The following is a 24,881-nucleotide window of genomic DNA, read 5'->3' on the forward strand; positions in this document are numbered from 1 at the left end:
CTTTCCAAAACAGACTGACCAGCTATGGTGTACTTGCTTTGCTCCATTTTGCTATGGTTCAACAGAATTTCTGTGGCTTTCATCCCATTAATATTAGGTGCTCTTAAAATAACTAATTTTTTCTTGGTTTATCTCTTAACCACACAGGCATTAAAGGAATTGTTGATATTACAGATATTAAGTAATAGACATAGAACCAAGCCAAATTTGGAATGGGCAAAGGGAAAAATCAGATACTAGATAGAAATATGTAACTTTGCTAAGGTAAAATAGAAAAAAAATAGCGATATGAATTCTTAGCTAGGGAGATAAGCCTCAAGAAAACATGAAAAAGCATACACCATGTTAGGAAGTGAAAAAAAAGTTATTACAGATTTTAATTTGGTTTTAAGGTATAAGGTTAGAATCTGTTGAGTTGCCAATGTTTAGCATGACGTATTCAATGCCCATTCTATTTTATATTTACATTTCCCTCTTTGTCCCTGGTCCTTTACATAATAAGTTTAGTCCCACAGACTTGTTCCTTTGAAAAAGAGCAGTGCAATCACATCTGTACCTGTGCAGAAAAGCAAACAATTACACTGTCTGCTCCGAGCCTTCTCATTTCCATGAGGAAACATGACAGTGTTCATATTACTGCTATTGATTGCCAATCACAACTGCAAACTGTCTGAGTCACTCAGACAAAATTAACCTAAAAAGAGCACATTAGTATTAGATTTTATCACATAAAACTGTAATTCTGTCATCAGGGTTAGCTTCTTTTTTTTTTTTTTTTCAGTATAAACCTCAACTAAGGCACTCTGCACAGATACTGCCAGGGTGTTTTCCTACCACTCAGCAGCTACACCAGGTGCCTGTGGACCCCTCCAGTTGGCAGCACTCCTGCAGAGTTCCAGAAAACCCCAAACTTCTCTCAAGTTGTACATCCCTGCTGCTTTCATACAACACACTCTCTTTGGAGAAGACTGTCCGTCAGTTCTGCTCCTTTTCAACACCAAATGACTGACAAATGAAAACAAATTCCACCCAGGAAAGGAAAACACTATGTTCTTGGTAACAAAGCTGGATTAGAGATTACCAAGGAAAAGGTAAAAATCTAAAGCTATGAATAATCTAAAATTGTGTGTCATTAAAAACGGCATTTTTAAAGACCAGAGTGTTTCTCTGCTTCAAGACAAAGCTTGGCTGCAAAGGTGAAATAAATTACTAACCTTGCAGCACCCTTTAATCCATCAGGACATAAAAGAAGAAATTCCTAGCTGAACTTCACGTGAAAACGGAACCTGGGAGACAGCTTTTTAAAATAATAAAATCTGAGGGATTTTGAGGATCACACACTCTCATAATCAGATCCCAGGCTTTCAGGATCTCTTATCTAGGCTGAATCACAGAGCTATGTAAAGATGAGGGTCCTGTTTCACACAGGGAAAATATTCATTCTTGTGCAATCTCTGCTTTGATTTCCTTGCTCTCCAAGCAGCCTTGCAAAATCTGATTTTACATATAAACAAAGGCATTAACTCTAAATGTGCATCTTCCACCGCAGCCATGGACAACACAAATGAACAGTGATCTATGAAACAGGAGGCCAAGGGACCTGCTGGGTGATTAAGGTCAGTATCTCGTTACCACAGGTACCAAACATCCTGGAATGGCTTTTTCTATATTTATATTGTTTTATCTGCAAATTAACAGACTTCAGGATACTACTGCTCCTTTTGGAAAGCTATTTCAGCATCTCACTTCTCTGGTTCTAGCGCAAGTTTATCCAAGTTCAGTTTATAACTGTAAATTCCCATGCCAACATCATAGTTTAGTTTAAGGAGCTTTTTTTTCATTCCTTGGCATTTCAAACCTTTTTTGCCCAATCTATTAACAGAGATAAATTATACTTCTTTCAGCCTTTCTTTTTTTAACACTAAACAAGAATTCTTCTGATTTTTCCAATCAACACAAAAGATCTATTATATTTTAATTATCTTTATTTTTATTTCAGCGGGAGTAGCTGCAATTAAACATACAACACGACGCACAAGTCCTCAACATCCTTGTTTAATACCAACTCCATCAGAGAGCAACACCCAGACAGAACCTAAACCTGTCTTTATTTCATTCATGCCCATGAGCAGTTCACAGTAATCCTATGATCAACTAAAACATCCATTTATTTCTCCGCCTCAGTCATTTCCAGATAATGAGCCACGAGCTTCTGAAGCAGCATTACCTTACCCGTACTCCCCAAGTACATGACCTTATACTTTGCGCCACTAAATTTCATCCTGGTTCTGTTGTGCCAGTCCTCGAGCTCCTCTGGTTCTCTCCACAGGAATTTCCTACCTTCTGCTGTATTGACAATGCCTCCGCATATTTTGCCATCAGCAAATTTCATTAACTCTCTCCTACTCCTTGTCCTGCAATTGCAACTTGAAATACGAGATTTGTCTGAGGGTGAATTTTTGTGGTATTATCACACAGCTTTGCTTTCCTGTGGGCCATTGATATAAAGTTTTGCTAAACGCTACATGGATTAGGAGCACTAAATTTTCTTTGTCCTGTAACTCAGTTATTTTGCCAAATGATAGGTAATGGTTCAATACATCCACTACCTTCTGTAACACCACCTTGCATTCCATCCTATTTCCATATTCAACCTTAAGTCTTAATAATTCCTTCAAAAACTTTGAATACCACTGATGCTAGACTAATAAATGTATAGCTTTTTGCCTTTTGAAATAGAAAAAACCAAATCCAAAACCCAACAGATTTCTGACACCTGACAGAAATTCTAGGGTAGAAGTTATTTCCTACTTTCTTCTTCATGATCTCCTCTCAAAAATTGTTTCCCCCTTGATTGAAGTATCTACTATCTACAGTAGTTACTCATCAGACCATCCTCACCAGACATCCTACCTTGTCTGAATCTTTACTGGAAATAGGAATTTATTTCTGTTTACCTGGTGAACAGAGTCAAATATAATTTTGTCTGCAATCTTTTCCCTGGGCTTTTTTCTCTTCCTTTAATATTGCTATATGCAGGGTTCAATAACCTTCTGGTATTTGTCTCAGCATCTTTTCAGACCTATTTTCCATATATAAAGCAGGTTCTCTTTCTGGAAATTCTTGAATCTAAAAAGCCTAAGCTATACTTTTGTGCCATTTCTAAATGTTGCTTTTTTTCCTAATGATCTTGGTAGAATGGCTGCTTCTCAGACTATCCTACACATCTGATTGAAGAAAGGTGAAGTGTGCTTCAGTCAAAACCATTAAACCTTTTCCAGAAATTAAAATTTGCCCTTTGGAAATTAAGAAACATAAACACTCAAATTGTCCATCTATTTATTTTAAACAGAATCAATTAATGATATATCCTCTCAAGCCTGTTTCCTCAAGCCAGCTGTTCTGTAGTTCTTACTACATGCTAAAACCAAGTCTGAAAGAGTTTCAGGCTTTGCTCATAAAGAAACACAACTGCTGAGAAAAATCCATCAGCTGTTAAATGCCAAAGACGCTTACCATTTTTAGAAATAATAACCAGAATAGTAATTAAATTTAATAATGCCATAGTTATCAAAAAGCCACTTGCACAAGACTAGTGGGGAAAAATAACTGTACAAGTCTGACCTCAAATCCGATTAGTGACACACTCAAAACTTGTTTCAGCTGTTCTTTTTAAACTAAAAAGTTGTAAATCCTCTCAAACTGACTTCTGGTCCTGCAACAGCTATTTTCCCTAACCTATTTTTTGAAAGAAATGTTGAAGAAGCTTTCTGTATTTTTCATACTATTTAAGAAGAAATATTTTGCTTCAGGACCAGCTGAATATAGCTGTTATCTACTCTACAGTCAGAAAAAATAAATTTTTTAATATCTGGTTTTTTGATAGTGGTAGGGGAAAACTTAAGTAAAAGACAGTTCAAAAAATGGACAGGGGAAAAGAAAAAAAACAAAAAAAGCAGGGAAAACCCACCCTTCTGCTCTCCTGATGCTGAAAATTAAACTGTTTGCAATCTGACTTCTGGCATTAAGAAGTTGCTAAAAAAAAGTCTGTAAAGTACTAGAATGGGCTCATCCCCTTCCTTACCAAAGTATTGCATCAGCTCACTTCCCTCCTACTCTTCACGCTTCTTTCTATTCATCCATTCACTCCCTCCCTGTATGACTACAAATTATTAATAAGTTCAGCTCAAAGTGTAAGTGTTCAGTTCTTAATAATTATTATTTTAAAAACTTTGAGGCACATGATTCTAATTTGATTTGCTTAAGGACTTTGTTGTATTATTCATGCGTGGCCATTAAATGTTCTTTAATCACTAAAGAAAACTGATTATGCTTTTTAATTACGTATTATTTACATCTTTGAGGAGGGCTGTCCTTTATGAAGGACTTCACACATGTAAGGGAACAGCTCATCACAGCAAGATTCCCAGACCTGGCTGAAAAACCAGACAACCAAACACCTGCTACAGGTGTTCACACATGGTTATGAGATTTGTGATCCAGGGCTGCCTTGGAAAAACAAAGTGAATTCTCAGAAACAGTTTAAAATACCAATGGACAAAATCTGAAAGTACCAGCTAATTGAAATAGCGTGAGAAGACCTTCCAGAAAACTAAGTATACGCAAACAGGGATTTCATTTGAAGGTAACGAAGCACATTAACTGACAAACATCACTAACCACTCCACTCATGTTATTTTTCTCGTTCTTCTTTTTTACCAAGATTTCTGTCACAGTATTATCTCAGCCTTCAGAAAGACTTTTTTAAAAAAAGAACATTAAAGTCTAGTTATTTTTAGAGGTATTTCTAGAGATGGGTTTGAAATAAAATTCTGTAATGAGATCCTACTGTGGCAGCTCTTTCCATGGAGAGACAAAGAAAATCAGTAGAGTTGGTAGATGAGGTAAAAAGCCTGGAGCAGGAAATAAAGTTTAATACCACAAATCTGGTTAACAGTGGAAAAAAAAATACCTTGCCAAGGTATCCTTACTGTTCACAGGCATTTAAATCTGCCATTCACAGGGACAGATGTTGATCAGCTACAGGTAAGCTGGGCTTCACCAAAGAATGCAAGGTTTTAATATCCATGTACTTTGCATATTGTGCCAGGAATACAAGGGTGCCTTTACTCACATTTAATCAAATGCTCTCTCTATCTTCCCAAAGCACAGCCACTTGTGGAAAGAGGGGAGGGAAATCAATAGCAAAAAAGCAGTCTTTTTTTTTTATGCAAGCATAGCTCTTCAATCAATTCATATTTATTTTTTTGTATTGCCTCTAATTCAGATGACAAAATATTTTGAAGCTGCTTATCAAGTTGCTTGCTAAATACTGTAAGCCCAGAATTACCTGGAATTACTTAGAAATGTTTAGTCTGGCTGATTTTTCTTTCCTTCAGATCTGCATCAAGTGTTAGGCCCAAGGAAGGAGAGGGCTCTTGCTGCAGCTGGGACGTTTACAAAGGCCTTTGTCGTGTGGATTCTCTGGCACACAGTAAGTTACCTCAGACAGAGAACTTTCATGCCCTGTCCTCCACTGAGCCACTTACCTCCATAAAACTTGCAGGAGTTTAATTATCTTTAAAAAACTTTGCTCAAATGTGGTTATCATCACTCCACTGAAAGATGAATTTCTGAGAAGGGGCAAGGGCAGAGACTGAAGCACACATCACAGAAAAACAGATCAAAACAGGTTTTCTAGCACAATCCAAAGAAAAGTATTATACCTTGCTAACCTTAGCACAGCAGACCTTTTGCAGACTCATCCTTCCAATGTTTAACATTTCTCTTAGAATTCAAATTTGTGCAATTATGGTTTACACAAAAACTACATCTGATGTTAAACAGCAACGGTCTTTCTATCCTTCTAAAATATAGAACAAGACCTGGGGAATTTGAAATTAAGCATCTAACAAAAGGCAGCAATTAGAAGTATTTTAAAAGTTAGAAATTCATTAGAGTGTCTGCCATTTGTATTTAAATGGATAGCAGTAACAGCAGTAGTAATACTTTTTTTTTGAGAACTAAGTATTTCTAGCCAATACCAGACCATGGGATCAAAATTTTGACTCAATACTCTCTTCAGTTTTTAACTGCACTTCTGCATCTTAAACACTGGATTAATTAAACATACATTAAACATGCATTAGAACACATGCTGTGACTCTGCTGAAAGACAAGAATGCTACAAAGGAGATGTTTCAATATATTCCATGCATCCTACTTGGTTTCAGGATTTCATTTAGAAAGCTTTTCCTAGCTCTTGTGTTCTTTCTTGCAAACCTGTGCAACTACTCAAGACACTTAACTTTGCCTTAGCCTCAAAATCTTGGACAACACCTTCAAAATCAGAGATTCTCACTCGGATTGGCATTGTTCTGTTTTAAGTGCCTATGTGGCCTGATTTTTCCCAAGCATCTTGTGCTCAGAAGCTTCTGCTGAAGAGAGGCAAAGGACCCACTGCTGCCAAGGACCAGGTCAGTTCAGACACCCGCCTCAGGCTCCAGAACTGCTGGAAATTGCATGGCCCAAATAACAACACTTAATTCTTCTGACACACCTCCCTTCCAAAAAGATCAGTATTACCTACTAACATCCCAGAAGTATGGATTTCACTGAGCATACAGGAAGGAAAACAAACGTTTCACAAGCACTAACTGAAGCACTAAAAAAGCTGAAAGATGGAATTCAGTTTGCTTAAGCTAGACACTTAATTCAGATTCATTTAATCAGAGCTGAAGTTCCAACTTAGCTGGGGAAGAAATAACTGGTTTTGAAGGTTGCCATGACCATCTATCCAGCCCACATCTGCACAGCTGCTGGCTGAACTCAAGCAGATAAGATCTTTATTTAGAGATACTCAAAAGCACAAAAGAACTGGCAAACGACCTCAAAAGCACACTGTGGTGACCAACAGACTGACTCTACAGTGATCTCCAGAGCATTTGCAAAGGAATTGAGTCAAAAAGACGCATAACCACTGGTTCCCACATACCTGCCTTTGAGAGCTAAGCTTTCATCCTAAAAGCCCTGAGGCTCTCAAGAGCAGATCTGGTGGCTGGTATTTGAGCCACTGCACCCACAGCACATGGAATTATAGCAGTGTCAGATCCCACACACAACTACCACGGTCACATCAGCGCAGGCAGCACCAAAGCCTTCCAGGAAAAAAGCTAGAAAGGACAAAGGCACACCGTACAGCACCTGGAAATGTACACATGCTGAAATGAAGGTTTCCAAGGTCATCTCAACGCACCCCAATTCTGCTCACGATTTTTGAAAGCAACACAAGATTTCCATAAATGTACATCATTACATAACATTCAACTAAAATGGGCAGAATGCTGGGAATTCCTGTAATACTTTCAGGAAAACTATTAATAAGCCCATTTACTTGCTCAATACCGCAGGACTGAAGAGACAAATTTAAATTCTGGGGTAGCATAATGTATGATAGGTGATGGCTAGCCCATCTCACTACAAACATCACCAAAGACTGTTGCTGTATGAACATAGTTACTTCAGATGTTCAGGGAGGACCAAGAGTTGGACATTTTTTCACGGTTTGTGCTCAAAAATTATGTATGAACTCCTTTATCTCATGGTCTGGCAATAGGAACTGTGTCTTCACTTGTTTTAGTTCCTTAAACCATTCCTCCCTCTCAGAGTAACACCTTCCAGTCAGTTGCTATCTCACCGTCCTGAAATTAACCAGTCCAGATGCAACAAAGAAAATAACCACACAGATCCTAAGAAAAGAAGGAAAACCAAGGCTGTAATGTTAGCTAACACAAGCCAGGAAATTTAAAGCGGAAATTGAAATTTCAGCCTGAGATAGACGTTTTGGCACAGATATCGCATGATTTTCCTTTAAGTATTGTCAGTCAAGACCCTCGCTCCTGGGACTACACCTTCACAGCACATTCCAAATATACACAACATGCGGAGAGGCTTTGAGAGCTGATGATATTTGCATTTGGACTGACATCTTCTTGTAATATGTTTGACACTGAGCACTTCTGCAACAAAGAACTGAGCCGCTTTCAACCTAAGTCTTTTCCAAAGAATCACGGGCAACTACACAAGAATGAATAAGTGAACAGTTTGCTACAGCAGTGAATGCCTCCGAAAACAGCAAGTTTGCAGGCACCAGATGGAAGAGAACATTATTGCAATTCCTGCATCCCATTGTGTAACAGCCAACAGAGCCGTTAACGCTTTCTGGTGATTTCTAAGCTTTTTAATGTGCTTTCCTTTGAAGGTGGGGGGGGGTTTTTTGTGCCCTGTCAGTCTGCAAGCTAGGTTCAGCTGTCTGGGAAAGAAATTTTATTGGCAAGCTATCAAATAGGGAAAAACACAAAATACAGATGGAAACACTAATGATCATATTACAAAAATCACTAGATGGACACAAAGCTTATGTTATAAAGTATGACCTACAGCACAAGTCTTTTGTCTCTCAGATTTCTATCTCCCATACTAGACACATCTGCCTTTCCACAACTTTGTTCATCACTTATCCGAGAAAAACGTCTTATCTCATGATCACAACGAGTTCTTACACTTTATTGTTTTCCTCTTCAAACAGCAAACTTAAATCTTATTTAGTGCATGGCATTATACCTTCCTCAGAATTCAGAGCAAAATGGTGGTAAGAGATGTTTGAGTCAACTCAAATAACTCATTTTCATTGCTACCACCACAGATCATCATGAGAAAGCCACCCATTAAGCTAAATACTCCCCATTACAGACACCCGTTTATGCCCACAGTGTATTTTCCACTCCCAAGCATTAATGTCCCCTGTGCTCAGGATGTGCTCTCAGTATCTTGCACTCAGTAGAAGCGAGTCTCATTTAAATAAGTCAGTGAGCACGTCCAAGTGCTGCCTGAACTAGTCCCTGGCAAACCAGGGCAGAAAGATTACACAACATTAACAAGCTGAATTCAAGTGAAAAAAACCTGCTCTGTATTAATGATCTATTGTCTTGCTCATTCAGGAAAACACCTGTCTCATATAAATTGACAGAACCAAATTAATTTCTGCTGTAAACCAGAATAGCAATTTTGAAATTGGGGCATTCATAATCTCATTAGTACCAAATTTTAACACTCTGCATTGGCAGCATCATGTTGAGTACCACTGCAGTATGAGAAGAGTCTTATGTTATATACATACTTTATATATAGACAAGTTTTTAAACTATACATATTAAGTCTTGACTCCTACAAAGTAAAAAAGCGGTGTCTCCTCTCTGTGTGTTGGTCTATATGGGGAAAGGTAAGTTATTTTTATGATTCATGAAAAATAATTTCTAACTCTAGAACACATTTCCCAGCACCACAAGTTCCTAAGTCTCAGTGAACTTCGATGCTCTTTAGTTATATCTAGAAAGGACCTGACCTCAAAATCACACACTGATAACACAATATAAGTCTATAATTTTCTTAAGAAACGTCACATTCTGATCGCAACAAAAAAGCTAAATCGCTTTATTTACAATATTAACACAAACCCAGCAGTGTAAGCTTCTTAATTAATAAGGGTAACAGAAAGGTTTATGGCAAGGAAAACCTTATCATGCAGGGGGAAAAAAAAGTATGAGACTGCATCTTTTTCCAGAGCAGAAAGTCACAACCATTCTTTGTAACAAAGGGGAGAAAAGGATTTTTTCATGTATCTTGAGAGGTCAGAGACAATGAGAATGAGATGGTGTTGGGAAGGAAACAAAACTCACAGTTGGACCTCACAGCTAAAAGGACAATAACCATGAATTTTCCACAAAGCAGCAACATATGGAAGTTTGGCCATTTTGCCTGGTTCTCAGGAAGCCACTCTGAGGCCCTAAATCTGCAATATTCACTCCGAGCCAACACGACCTGTGCGCTGCAGGCGAGCAATCCAAACACACTGAAAGATAATCATATGACACTGCTAAAAACACAGGCACTTGGCCAAAATAAAAGCATTGTTCCAATACAGATGAGCATCATCATCCCCAGAAAATTAGAGCGTAACATTGAACCAGTACAATTTAATTTAAGAGAAACAAAGGCAGGCATATACGCAAGGCTGGAAACGTGAAGTGTTTTGAGGTTCACCATTAAAAATAAAATGCTAACAATTGACCAGATTGTGATTTTGTTTCTGTTGTGGTAAAACAGTATTGACAGTGTAGTGTCTTTCGTCTGCGAGTTAATGTCATTAAGTATTTGAAAATGCATATTTATCTATAAAATTTATCTACACCTGGCACAGTCAGGTTGTTACAAACACACTGGAGATTTGCTTTCAGGAATGCCATAACGTTAACATTGATCTTTCTATGATATTTAACATCACATTTCAATGCATGTGCTTTTTTTGGAGAAAAATCCTTTTGCAATGTGTGTACCTCGGTGCTTAAACAACTCTGAACAACTATGACCAGTATGAGCTGCGTTCTACTGCATCCTAAAGTATGTCTTGATATTAAAATGCATAGAATTTGGGGAATTTAGACCCCCTCAAATTCTTCATTCCCATCATCCCAGGCATACAGCATGTGTAGGAAATGTCACAGTGGTATTGTGTTACAACATGCACTAGTTTCAATATATTAAATAACATAAAAGGAAGCCAAGGTGTGGCCAAATGTGCCAACATAAGCACTGTTGACACAGCCATCAGTTCAGTACCTCCTCCATTCATGGCAGCTCATTCTGAACATTTTTTGGAGGAGAAAAGAAGAGGGAGAGAGAGTGGTTGAACAACACAACAAAGGAAAAATGTCTTTTTTCAAAACCATCTCTCCTATTAAGACCACAGCAGCAATATTTTTTAAATTGGAAACAGAAAAACAGACTTTAATTTCTCACAAGCCTTTCCATTGATAAAACTGCAGAAGCTGAGATCTCCTGATGTTTTGCCCAGCTATCAAGACATGCCAAGCATCCAAACATTTGATGGAAGAGTCGCCAAGACTTGTAAAAAATCGTATTAACCCATCAAGTTGAGAGGGCAAGCACACAACCCACGTAGGTGAGTGACTGTGTGGCCTACACATCTCTGATACTGCTGCTGTATATGCAATTACACACAGTTCATCTTCTGTGGGAAGACAACCACAGTTCAAGTCCACTCTGGCACAATTTTTAAAAATTATTTCTTACAATCTCATAATAATGACTTACTGCACAACGAAACCCCACCAGAACGTACATTTATGACATTAAATCAAACTAGAATTATTTCATTAAATTTTAACTTGAAGAATTTAAAAAGTGTAAATACTTTACTCTGATTTTGATCTTGTCTAGATGCTCTAAAAAACCACCACACACATATTTCAAAACACCTTTCTGGATGTCATGAGAAAATGCACTAAATGGAAACAAAACAACAATACCCCTTCTTAATATCTAAAACACAGGATCACCAGGATAAAAGGATGAGCTTATAAATAGTTTTGTCACTGGTATTACTGCTCTCTCAAAGTCCAGATTCTGGAAAAATCACCTTCACTTCCCACAGCCTCAGTGCGTGCTCCACAGGAAATTAATGTTTATTTACTGCAGAAGAAAGACATTCTGCTGGAATGACATCATGCCTTCAACCACAGTAACTCCAACTAAACTGTCACATTCACTTACCAAACCTGAATTAGAGCATCTTTTCCTGTGTCTGATGTAGCATTTATTTGCTAATATTAAGTGACAGCTCTGAATACCAAGATGGCAGATAAAAAGTAGAAATCACCCCATGCTAACATCTAAACAGAAAATGAATCACTTTTGGAGGTCGCAAAAAGTGGTCCTTCAGCTCTCCCAAAAGCGTCATAATTAGTTTATATACTTGCTTTTGATGTATTTCCTAAGATTTGTGGAAAGTTATTAGTGGGTAAAACAGAACAGCCATCAAAGAATGTGCAAGATAGAGAACTCAGATCAGGGTCCCACCACCCACTACGACAGTCAAGCCAACAGCATGTCATCAAAGCTGTTGGAAACTAAATGTAACTACTGCTAACAAGAATTGCCAGGATTCCAACGCGACACGCAGAAAACGATGCACAAAGGTCTGTGTGTGGGAGACAAAAACTTCCTGTGCCTCCAGAACTTTACAGGAGCAGAAGCATTTGAGCCTCTTCCCTGAAGACCCAGGCATCCCATCAAAGAAGGAGCCCAAAATCAGGATTGGGACTCAGGTAGCTTCTGTCACCATTCTTCTTTTTCTGAGGGCTCTCCAGCTCAAGGAAGTGGTGTAATGTCTGCACCAAAGTTTCTTCCAGCCTTGGTATTTCTAAACAATGCCGTTATTTTGCCAAGCATTTCTTTTTATTAACAACAGTTAATAAAATCCACACTGGCATATTTTCCTGCGGTTTAATAAAGGCTAATTCCACTTTCAGATTAATACACTTTTAAGCAAAATCACAAGGATCTTCACTGTGTTTTGCAACACACTTTAGAACTCTTTGGCATAAGTGGTTTCTTGATTTATTTTTTACAGGTCTCCATTGGGGTTTCATTTCTGTGACATGACATTTGAAAATGGTGCTGGTACATGAGCAACTCCACTACTCATGAGCTCAAAACATTCCCTACAATCTGATGTTTTAGGTATGTAATACTTGATTTTCTCCCTCTTTGCTAAGGTACTTCCATTGTTTCCTGCAGTGAGTGCTGGATTCTATTAAATGTATTTACATTTCTCTCCTTAAGCACTGTTTGCTGGGTTTTCACTTAACCATCCAACAAATACTGTGGTTATGCCAATGTTTACACTGTATTCATCTTATTTATTTTTGCACAGAAAAAAGAAAAAAGACTTGTTCCCAACTGTAAAAATACTGGATGCGTTTAGAGAAAAAATGATTAATAATTGCTAAAAATTGTAATTTTCTATTTGCTACAAACTTAGAAGCACAGCTGAACAGCAAATTATGGAATTAGGACGTTTAAGAAAGATGTCAGACTCGTTCCCACATCCCCCATCAGGCAGATCTTCACTAACACTCATGAACAACTGCCAGCAAAGGTGGAGCCCACGATACAGCAAACGCATAACTTCGCCAGCGTGTTTGCTGGGGTTCAGCGCTCATTTTCCAAAGGCAGTATCAGCTATGAACAGACTCTCAGCATTCCCAACCTGCCCACTCCCGTACAAAGTGGCAATGGCTCCAGCTCCAGGAATGGTTCCATGCTGACTCACTTCTTCTGCAATACCCAGAGGAGCTGAGACAAACCACACACTGAGAATTATTACTCCAAGTTATTGCTTCCCTTGGGCTATTTGAATAACAAAAACAAAAAGAATGCATAAAGTGAATCCAGATTTTCCCATTTTACTCTTTTAGAGTGTAAGCTCTTTGAGGCAGGAGAACTACCTTCACTTTGAATCTTGCACAGTATTTTTTACCTTATCAACAATTCATGCAGTAATGTATGTAACTGTTCTGTCCTTGCCAGAAAAGAAGACACAGTCCCATGTTCACTGATAAAGACCCTGACAGATGTCCTGAGAGGACAGATTTGATTTGGATCAAGAGAGAATACATACTGAAGATTGTTGTTGAATTAGCCAGAACGCTTTATGGTGGTTACACAAGATTTATGCTGTCTGTGGAAAAGTACAGATGACACTCAGCTGGCATGAAGTCAGAGCAGCTCAGAAAGACAACAACTGATTCAATAAAAATTTAACCGGAACAAAATGGCAACTTAAAAATTTTCAAATGGCGCCCTTGTGTTTCTATCTGTCCCTTCCTTTGCATCTCAGGCTATTTTTATTCTATTGGAAGAGACTCTAAAAGGTTTATGGCTCTTCAGCTCATATCCAAGGGACTGAATCTGATCTCACTGGTCAGAAGGGCATCCTCAACCAACTTGGCCTAAAATTTATCATCAGTCACATGTCATTAGTAGTTTCTGTTTACCAATCAGGATGTTGAAATGAACATCTTGATTAAACTAAAACCACAAAAACCAGAGGATGGTGTACCAGAGGAACAGCGTGAATCCTTTTCTAGGAGGATGGCAAATGGACAAATAGGGTCTGCCTAAGACAGGATCCCCCAGGCACCTCGTTAAGATAAACAGATTGACAACTGAGACAATGCCAAGTATAAAAAGACAGACTTGCTTAAACCGTCTGTAAGTTGCTACTTTACAAAACATAATCCTCAACCAAGTATGAGCTTCACCACCAAAGTAAAATCTCGGCCTCAGTGAAGTCACCAGCACAAATTCCCACAGCTCCCAGGGGCCCAGAGCCACGTTTTGTTGTATGGGGCTCACAGGACAATATGCAGGCACCTACAGCCTGGTTAACCGTGTAGCTTCCCTTGATCACCCCTGAGGAAAAACACACACTTTTAGACTCATCTTCTCTTAGAGGAGACACCTAAAATAGGTCAACTGATTTATACCCAAAAATGCTTTCTTACCTCCTCAGGCTGAAACAAAGATCCAAGTGACAAGCTCTCTATTGCAGATATCTAAAATAAGCAGAAAGAAACCCACATAGAATTTTATTCTTGGTTTTCAGATGAAAACACAACTTGTATAAATGGAACCAGCACACAATACAGACTGCTCTGTGGAAAAGACCAGATTATGAAGTTATTCATCACTCCTTCACCAGGAAGGCTCCTGATATTTAGATACCAGTCAATGAGAGGGGAAGCTGGAAACATTAACTGTCCATACTGATCAATGAGGTGAAACAAACTCCAAGTAAACTGGTTAGGTTTCCAGTACATCCCGTAAGACTAGCACATTTTTGATACTATCATAACTGATAATCAATTTCGTATTTGAATAAAGCTACTTCAGGTTATTTGTGTATTTTCTTAATTGTATCATTAGATTTCAGTGTCTCTTCAGAGACTGAAAATGAGTAGAACAATATTATTTTTGCCTCTCTGCAGTTTCATCATCCCAACTGTACCCCACTACAACAGGACATATTTATGGTTTATTCTACATCACCCCCTCTTGATGTGTCTTGGGTTCAGTCACTTACACAGGAGTTAAATCGTCACTATGGATAACTTTCCCGTAACTTCACCCAACTTCAAAAATCTGTCTCTGATCTTCCTCTGAATTTTCACCTTGTCTGCCAAAACTAATGTTCTATTTCTAACCTTTGAACTGGATTTCCAGGATGAGGAGAGGAAAATCCTCTGGCCTCTTATGCCCTGGCATATTCCACACTACAGAGTTTTTTTATTTTTGTCAACAATGGCTGCTCCTAACTATGAACGTTGATTACTTAGATCTTAATTTCCGTATTTTTCCTTTCTCATTGTTCGTAGTTAATTATATTATTACAGGCACATGTATCGTATCTATCACACCTTGGGGGAGGTCAGGGAAATATTCCAATAAGATACAAATAACAGAGACAAAATATAGAAAAATCGAGATCATAACAGTAATTCTGGAACTGAAAATTGTGAAATATGCAACTATCAGTCAATGGCCATTTTTTTCCAAAATGAGTTTAATTTCTTATTTAGAGCTTCTTTAAACTCCAAATACATAAAAATAAAATGTATTACATTTATAAAAAAAGAAAAAGATAAATATTGAATGCATATAGCCATAAGAAACTACCAAGACCACAACTTTTGCTTTTCATCAGAATGTATTTCAATAACTTACTGTGCTAGTTTGAAAACAAACCAGTGGGAGGCACCAAGTCAGAATAACAATTTAATGGAAATTAAAGAAAAAGGGGAAAAAAAGGTAAAAGAAAACACTGTCAAACTGACAGAGTCAAGGTACAACCTGACACCCTGTTAGGCAGGGTGGTGGTAGCAGTCTGGTAGAATGGTGGCTGCAGTCCTCTGAAGCAGTGATCCTGTAGTGAAACAGTCTGCTCTTCCTCAGGAAGTCCAATGGTGGCTGTGTAGCTCCTGTCCTCTGGAAATCCAGTGGGAAGCCGGTGTCTCTGGTGTTCAGCCTCAGCTTATATCCACGATGGGATGCTTGGTTCCTCCCTCTGGGTGGAGCATCTCACAATGGGGTAACGAGTCATGAGGCAGAGTGTTGATTAGGCTCATTAACAGAAGATAGTCCGGAGGGAGTTATCTCTGAGTCAGGCGGCAGGACAATGATGGGCAATTAACAGCAAGATAGTCTGGGGGGAAGGAGGCAAGGAAACACTGCCCCACCTGATTTTAACAGCTGATGGGGATGGTAATAGAATACACTGCAACCCAGGACACTTACTCAAACACATTGCAGTAGTTCCATAATACCATATGATTTATGGGTACAACATGTATTAAAACTAAAAAAATAAACCGAAACGCAACACCTATTTAAATAACAGATTGTTATTAGAGTGGTATTGGTCTCTAGCATTCACTATCTGTGAAAAAGAACATGCATCTTACACAGGAACTACTGTGCTGAAGAAAATGTAACCCCTCTACAGTCACCATTTTCATCTTTCTTAGTGCTAAACACACAGCTTTTCTTTACATATCCATAGCAAATTTCATTTTCCTACTTGATAGATTAAATAACTTTAACAGTCTGGTTACCCTTCAGTTCAATGAAGAATGTAAATTTGACACCATCTCTATTAGGCACTGAATATTTGGGAGAAAAAATAATTCTTTTTTTATGGTCTTTTACCCTCCATAATTTTCTAAGACCTTTCTCTTGCTTCACTCCTCATCTTTACTGCTCCTACACGACAGGTACAAAGGCTCCTTCTCAAAGAGGCTCCTTCCAACCTGCACATTACTGTGGTTCAAAACAAAGAAATCTTTCAAACTATCTCAAGGACTAATCACTTCAGTATCCTGATAAATCACAAAGCTTGGCCTGGAATCTTATTTCAGGGTATTATTTATTACAATATTGTGGTGTATTTAAGACTCCATTTCAGTATGTTAGAGACTCTGAAGTCTGTTCTATGACATTTTCTATAACTGACACCCTCTTTCCAGAAGAAGGACTCAATAGCTTTTTACAGATGTTCTTTTAAAATGCACTCTGTAATGAAGACTTGATTCATTATTTAAAAAAAAAAAAAGGTCACAGTCATCAAAAGCAATTTTCAATATAAACAGTAATCTGCTGTTACAAGTCAGGACTGAAGTATACAAACACTGTTGTTAGTGACAATTAAATAACAACCCCTGAAGCACTGATATCAGCCTTCTTTTTACAATACCGGAATTCAATATAAGGGAAAACTTGAAAAATAATTCAGCCATTCGTTAAATGACTTAGATATCTATCCTTCTTTAAAATGCAGTTGAAACCTGTGAGTGAGCTCAAAAATCAGTAGAAATGACTGTATCACAGACTAATAGCACAATTGTTTTAAGTGCCATTTCCTTCAGAAACCAGGCCAAAAGAATACTCATTTCAGACCAGAAAAGTCTTAAATGTACCAGTCACTGTGGGGGGAAAAAAAGCAATCAAGAGTGCTGATGAAAAAAGGAAAGGAATTGCAGAAAAAGGTAACTGCAAAGTATACCACATCCACCTATTCAATAGCTAATAACACACAGAATACATTGCTTTCAGTCTATTATAATCCAAGATTTATTTTCTTATTTATGGTAACAACATAACAAGGGAGGGAATCCCTGTCATTTATATCCTGATTAGTCAATAATCTGGAGGTCTAATGCAGACTCAAACAAGCAAATAATTATTCAGATCAGTCCAACCAGAGTTTAATGAACAGTTTTAATTTTCTGGAAGAAAGATGTTTATTCTCCTTCAGGAACACCAAGGCCATTTCATTGCCCGCCACCAGTTTCAAAGAATTGCTCAGTCTCTTAAGTCAGCTCCACAGTAGAAAAGTAGCCACTGAGTATAAAAGTCTTATTCAATAAATATCACTTCAAATGAATATTAACCTCAAACTTTCCTTAATTCTTTTAACGAACATTTAACTCTAAGATAAATAAATCTTGATGTTTAATCTTTTCCAAACACACACACAAAAAAAATTTCCTTAACATTAGTGAATCAACATGCTAAGAAATATTGTCCTATGAGGATAACACCTACATAAAGGATGCTGGAATCTTTTCCATTTCTTCCCAGTTTTCATCACCAATACAGATGTACACCTCAATGAGGTGTATGAATTAGTTTTCCTGTAACTGTAGGGTAACTAATTAAAAGCCACTGATAACTTCAGATCTGAAGTCTTGCTGGAAGGACTAACTAGCATAGTGCTTTTTGATTTGATTGTTTATTTTATAAACACTAAAGTTTAAAAATCTGTACTTACTTCAACATGCGCAAATAACGTTGGTTCAGTGTTATCATTGTTTTTCTCCTCAAGGTCTGGTGGGATGTGTCTATTTCTTACTTGGAAGTGTGTCTTACTAAGATAACCATCACCAAGGTCCTGTGTTCAGAAAAAGAGAAAGAAAAAAAGAAATTTTCTGTAACCAAAATGGTAAATGCCTTCACTGTTCTAGAAAATAAACAGAGCATGGTATTTAGGCACAGGCTCCAAGTCTTTTTATAGGTACCGATGACTGCAGTGCTCCTCAGCACCTTCTCACAGATAGTTTACACCAGTTCTTGGTGTTGAAGGAAGTCAAAGACCTGAGCAGAAAAAATAAAGTTTAATACAGCTATTAATGGAATAAGACAACTGCTCCCTGGGGATCAGGGTAAGTGCCAAAGAACAGGAAGGCAGTGCACCAAGGTGATGAAGAGACAAGGAGTTATTAATGATTTTAACCTATTTCAATGCATTCACGCCAGGATTAACTTCCCAGCTCTTGCAAGGATGGTTTGGTTTTGCTGTGTTTCCCCCTCTAACTTTACAAAGTTCTGAAAACAAAACAAAGCAAAACCACTTCAGAATTTATGTATGCAGAGTCACAACTTGTTTCCTTCTCTTGATCACCTCTGAGGTCAAATGTAAGAGAAAACAGATGAAGCTGTCCCTTCTCCAGTTCCCATTTTATCATTCTGCTTCCCAGGCCACAGAGTCCACGGCTGTAAAGGGCCCTTGTACAACTCCAGAGTGGCAGAAGAAAGGTTTAGGAGCTTTCCTGCATTACTGGCCTGTCTACCTGCACATTTTATTTCTCTTAATTAGAAGCAAGAGGAGAGAAAACATTTAGTAACAGGTACACTCTGAAAGGGAGAAAGCATGTACAGAACAGAAAGAACAGTAGTTGCATGTCGAGAATTTATTTCTCAAAGGAAACAAATAAATTGGGGGTTTATTAGCTGTTTCATTACATTTTATTTTAGACAAACAGAGAGCATATGCACAACATCTGATGAAAAAGGATTCTATTCAAAACAGTCTTGCTACAAAATTCATTAACGTAGCATTAAATTACTTGACAAGACTGAAAATTTAACTATGATTTAAGTCTTTGGTTAATCTGTCATTGCTGACAGTTTATGCCATTTATTTTGACCTTTAAACCATCACAGGTTTTATACTGACACACTAGATCTCTCTTTCCAAAGACACTGTAGATTATATGTAACTCCAAAATCTACTATGAGCTACCTGTTTACTTTGTTCTGATCATGTTTCACTCATAAAGAAAAAGGATAATGCTCTCTACATGTATTTTTTCCATTGATTTTTAAGCATGAACAACACCATAGGCAATTATATTGCTCACAACATCTCCTACTGCATGTCTTATTTTTCAATAAATCTCATTAAGAGCATGAACCCACCAAATTTTCTGCAGGTCCTGGCTGCAGAGCCAAGTACAGCCTGTGCATGGAGGAATCCAGTGTGCAGAGAATGGTGAAAGAAAAACCAAGCCTAAATTGGTGACAGAAAATCCATTTCTTTCACTCTCAACACCCTCTGAAGTGTCTACTTGCTCCTCTCAAGTATCTCCTCGTGGAGCTTCCCAACGGTGTCAGCAGGAGTAGATACCTGCACAGGTATTTGTCCCACTAAGAGCAGCAGAGGAAGCACTGCAGCCACGCACAGAGGTGAAATGCCCCACAGCACAGCAAGCTTTGCCAGAGCAGTGTTGGACAGAGCCTCCAGCTCCCTGAACCGGTTCTTCCCCCCAAAGGAGTGCAGTCAATCTACACAGCCTTCACGTTCTGTGAGCGCCATGAAAAAACACGGATGGATGGATGGATGGATGGATGGATGGATGGATGGATGGATGGATGGAGACCTGGAGCCAGCAGCCTCTGTGTTTCATAGCTGTGTGTCAGAGGAGGCAGGAAGGAGGAGCATCCATTCCGTTGCACTTGGCAGTGTTTTGGACTCTGTACACTTCTATAACCCTATCAATCAAAGCTTTAGCCAGAACCTTGATCCCACACATGTGCAAAGGGAATCCCTTCCTACTGCAGCTGTATCATAAGCAAAAGGGAACTAGTGCAGCTTTCGGTGTGATTACCTGGATTAACCTCACTAAATATGAAGCAAACAAAAAGCAGAGAGAAAACAGGGACTCGTTTGCTTTAATAAAATCTCGATTGCCACAGCAAGATTTAACTACCCATCCCTAATGGCACCACCCAAGCTCAGCTCCTCCAGCTCCTGCAGTAGAGGTGCTCCTGGCTTTTTTACAGCTTTCTTCCGGTGGAAAAAAAAACCCAAACCAAGAAAACACGTTATAAAAATAACATCATTTAGAACATTTCACTTACAGCTATAAATACAGGGTTCTGCCTGGGCCATGTGAGCTTGTGCACCAAGAGCCAGCTCCACGAGAACAATGAATATTTCATCATCTAAATTTAATCTCCACAGAAAACACGGGAACACAGGAACACAGTTCTACCAGCCTGGTTCACTTGTGTGGTCTCACTGCTATCAATGGGTCTATTCACGTGCATCAGGAATGAGGAATGGGATCCAAGTGCATTACATCAGCAAAATTAAGAGTGCCCCAAACTACCCACAACACATATACTGGTTAAAAAAAAAAGGCAAAAAGACAATGAGACATCTTGTTGAGGAAAACCCTTCTTCCCAGACTCCACACTATAAACGGATGGTCTCCATGGCCAGGTTTTTATCACACACTGAAATCACAGAGTCGCCAACTTGGCCCATTAAAAAAAGAAAACAACCCTCTTAGAATTTTTTTATATGAGAACAAAAATCTATCTCATTCTGCTATTTTCAGAAAAGCTTCTTATTTCACAGAAAGTTCAGACTTTGACCCATGTATTAAATTCCCAGTAGAGGCTCAGAGCATCTTTCTTTGTTGAATAAATCCTCACAAATATAGCCTTGGACTGAAATCTAAAGTTTCAAATGGTTTTCTGTAAGAAAGGGTGCATTGTAACACTTGGATAATATTTGCACTCCTTTAAAAACTCCTAAACAGAACAAATCTAAGTCCAAGGTTCTCCTTCTTACTGAAATTCTGATTGTCTGTGAAGAAAGGGTTACAAATACAAATGTACAACTACATACATAAAAACGATGGCATACACTGGAAAAAGCATGACTTTACTCCACAAAATTCATGAAAGCATGGGAAACCACTAATGCCATTAAACTCTAAAAAAAAAAAATTTCTACAATAGAAAGAATACACAGAAAAGAGAACATGAAAACCTACATGCTGGCGAAAGCCAGCATGTATCAATGTCTTCATATACTCTAACAATACATTTTTATATACTGTATTAATACATATTTATACACTATAATACATATACTGGCTAAATAGTGTACCTATACCCATATTAGTTTGACCTTATCCTGAGCAAACTAACAGAAGTCATACAGAATTCAATAGGTGAAAAAATATGTACAGTAAACGCATTTCTCTTAAAGAAAACAGAATTTGTCAGTGTAATTTCAAAAGACATGTTTGGTTGATAAACATACAAGTTGGAACAATACACGCTCAGAATTCCCTAAGATCTCTGTTGATTCCGCAAGTGAAGATTAAAAAAAATTAAAATAATCCCACACTTATCTGACTCATCCTATATGATGAAAATTTATTCATTCACAGATCTCAAATGTAACTTAAAAAATGGGGAAATCATCATGAAAGAAGTGATTCTAATGGGGTCCTTTGAGACTACTCTTAGCCCTGTGCTATTTAAAATTTTGATTAATGACCTAGAAACAATATGTAATTATTATTGTAGAGGTTTGAAAGTTATGGAGAAGCAGCAAATAATGAGAACTGATCATTAATAGTGGCAGATACTTCTGGTTGCTGTATGCAACTGGCAGGCATTGTAATGAAAATACTAAGCCAAGGATCTAGAATAAAGGCTATGTGCTATTTCAGCCTAAAGGGTTAAAGTGAGCCTTGGGTATAAAACCACGACCAATTGCCCAGAGTAGGAGGGCTTGAATTTCACATTCACATTTCACATTCGTGGTCTGGTCCTGCCCACAGCTGAAAAAGGGTTTTGATAGCTTGGCCAGGATTCAGAGATCCACAAGCCTATTCAACACATGCACTGGCCTAAACCCTCACGTCAACACACCTATGCACTATCATGGTCTCAGACCAGCTGTGTGAAAAATTTGTTTCATGTGTCGTTAAAGGATGTTCCAGCTTGTGGTGGTTGTCAACAGCTCAAAAAGAGCATCAAGGGTCTCTAAAAGTTAACACTCTGATTGCTTTACCTTGCTAGTTCTCCACTCCCAGCCATCTCCTATCTGCTGCGAATGTTTAACAAAGTCTTCACAGTACTGCTTGAATCTTTTCTCCTCCAAAAAGAAGTCTTCTTCACCTGCCATGCTGCAGGATACCTGCAGAGTAAACTGAATCTGCTGGCAGATAAAAAGAACACCAAAAAATTTCACTAATTTATAGCAACTGAATAGTAAAGTAACAAAGCATAGAGAAAAAAAAACTATTGCTTTAAAAAAACCAAAGACTTTTCTTCAATTCCATTAGAGAACCATGGATATGGCAGAAGAGCTGAGGCTGGAAGAGACCTTTGGAGGTTGTCTGGTCCGTTCCCCCTGGTCACAGCAGTGTCAACTGCAGCAGGTTGCTGGGGATTGTTTCCATTTGGGTTTTGATTATCTCCAAGGATGGAGATGCCACAGCATCTCTAGGGAACCTGTTTCAGAGCTCAATTACCATAGCAGTGAATATTTTTTCCTCTGTTTAGCTGGAAACATTTACCTATCAGTTTGTGCTTGTTGCCTCTTGTGCTGTCACTGCACAGTACTGAAGAAAGTCTGGCTCCATTTCTTTATTCCCTCCCACCACGTATTTATGGACATTTAGAAGATCCCACTGACCTTCCTCTTCTCCAGGCTGATTCATCCCACCTCTCTCAGCCTTGCCTCGTATATCAAACACCCTTAGTTGAGGCAAAAAAGCCTCAATTTTGGGGCTCTTTGCTGGACTGGTTCCAGTATGGTGGTGTCTTCCCTATACTGGGGAGCCCAGAGCTGCACTTTTAACGTGTATTTCCTTCATAGTGCTGCACAGCTCTCTGTGGCCCAAAAATATGGCTTCAAAACCTTCCCTATCCCTCAAAGTGTTTTCTCCCAAGGTTTTAAAGATAAAATTTTTCTCAGAGAATTTATTTATTTTTACTTGCACCCCTGTACCCTCGTCCATTTCAATGAGGATGTGTCATAAACAGAGCTGGTTTAATGTGTTTGTGGACATCAGGCAGCACTGCAGCACCACAGACAAATCACTGAATCACAGCATGGTTTGGGATGGAAGCAACCTTAAAGCTCATCTTTGTCCCATGGGCAGGGACACCTTCCACTACCCCAGGCTGTTCCAAGCCCCATCCAACCAGGCTTTAGACACATCCAGGGGCAGCCACAGCTTCTCTGGGCACCCTGTGCCAGGGCCTGCCCACCCTCAGAGGGAACAATTCCTTCCCATTATCTACTCTAAACCTACTCTTTCAGTTTAAAGCCATTCCCCTTGTCCTGTCAGTGGCTATCACAATAATAACCTGTAACCATTACAACCAGATCACACCTGTCCTTAACAAGAAATGCAAGTGACACAGCACCTCATGCAATGCTCATTATTTTTCAGTATCTGACCCTGAGTCACATCACCATCCTGTCTACCCACGACAAAAATTATTTTTTAGCACTTGAAACACTTTACTTCCAACAGCAGTTAACCCAAGGCTCTGCTGCTCTGTGCCTCTGGGATGCCAGGAAACAGGAAAAGCAGGAAACAGACAGTGCAGGTGCCTCTGCAATTCCCCAAGTGCCCCAGCCCTGATGACGAGCTGCAAACCACCTTTAGTGGAAAACGTGAGGAGTGCACAGCTCCCACACAGGGTTGAAGCAGAGCTGCGTGCTTCTGGAAATCGGCAGCTGCAAAGAATCCCAGCACACCAGGGGCTGGAAGGCACCTCTGGAGCTCACCCAGCCCAAGCCCCTGCCCAGCCCCAGGCAGGGTCCCCTGGAGCAGTGGCACAGGAACGTGTCCAGCTGGCCTTGGGATGTCTCCAGAGAGGGACACTCCAGGCCCTCCCTGGGCACCTGTTCCAGGCCTCTGCCCCTCCATGGACAGAAACTCTTCCTCCTGCTGGGGTGGAACTCGGTGTGGTTTATTTTATGGCGACTGCTCCCTATCCTGTCCCTGGCAGCACGGAACAGAGCCTGGCACCATCCTCTGGCAGCCCTCGGAGGCGTTTGTATGGATTGGCGGCATTCCCTCTCAGTGTTCCCTTCTCCAGACTCCGTGAAAGAGCCACGAGCGGACCCGCGCGGACCCGCACGGGCCCGTCCCGCTCGGACACGGGCCCGGCCGGCTGCCGGAGGCCAAGCGAGCCCCGCACAGCTTTTTCCTTTTCCTCCTCTCCTCGGTCTTCCCGGCCCCGGCGGACAGGTTCGGGGAGAGCGGGAGGGACCAGCCCCGCTCGCCGCCCCTCACGTACCGTGCGCTCCTCCTCCTTTTCCTTTTCCTCCTCTTTTTCCTCCTTCTCCTCCTCCTCCTCCTCCT

General features: G+C 39.3%; 1 protein-coding gene across 5 annotated transcripts in view; it reads right to left on the reverse strand.

Annotated features, from left to right (window-relative positions):
• The window catches only part of ATG10 (autophagy related 10), a 61,241-nt gene extending 37,593 nt beyond the window's left edge, over positions 1 to 23,648 (reverse strand). For 4 of the 5 annotated variants that reach the window (XM_042023060.1, XM_042023065.1, XM_042023064.1 and 1 more), the window contains exons 1-3: positions 22,571 to 23,648; positions 18,248 to 18,367; positions 14,427 to 14,477 (exon numbers count right to left, since the gene is read on the reverse strand). In XM_042023060.1, coding sequence (XP_041878994.1) covers positions 14,427 to 14,477; positions 18,248 to 18,367; positions 22,571 to 22,684 — 285 coding nt within the window. In that variant the 5' untranslated portion in view covers positions 22,685 to 23,648. The remainder of the gene's footprint in view (positions 1 to 14,426; positions 14,478 to 18,247; positions 18,368 to 22,570) is intronic. The other variant, XM_042023061.1, reaches the window with a different exon arrangement.
• Positions 23,649 to 24,881: the final 1,233 nt, after the last annotated feature.

Source organism: Corvus kubaryi, unplaced genomic scaffold (assembly GCF_017639235.1).
Source record: "Corvus kubaryi isolate FWS band 111438036 unplaced genomic scaffold, C.kubaryi_AGA036_p1.0 37236, whole genome shotgun sequence".
In the NCBI taxonomy this organism is placed as follows: domain Eukaryota; kingdom Metazoa; phylum Chordata; class Aves; order Passeriformes; family Corvidae; genus Corvus; species Corvus kubaryi.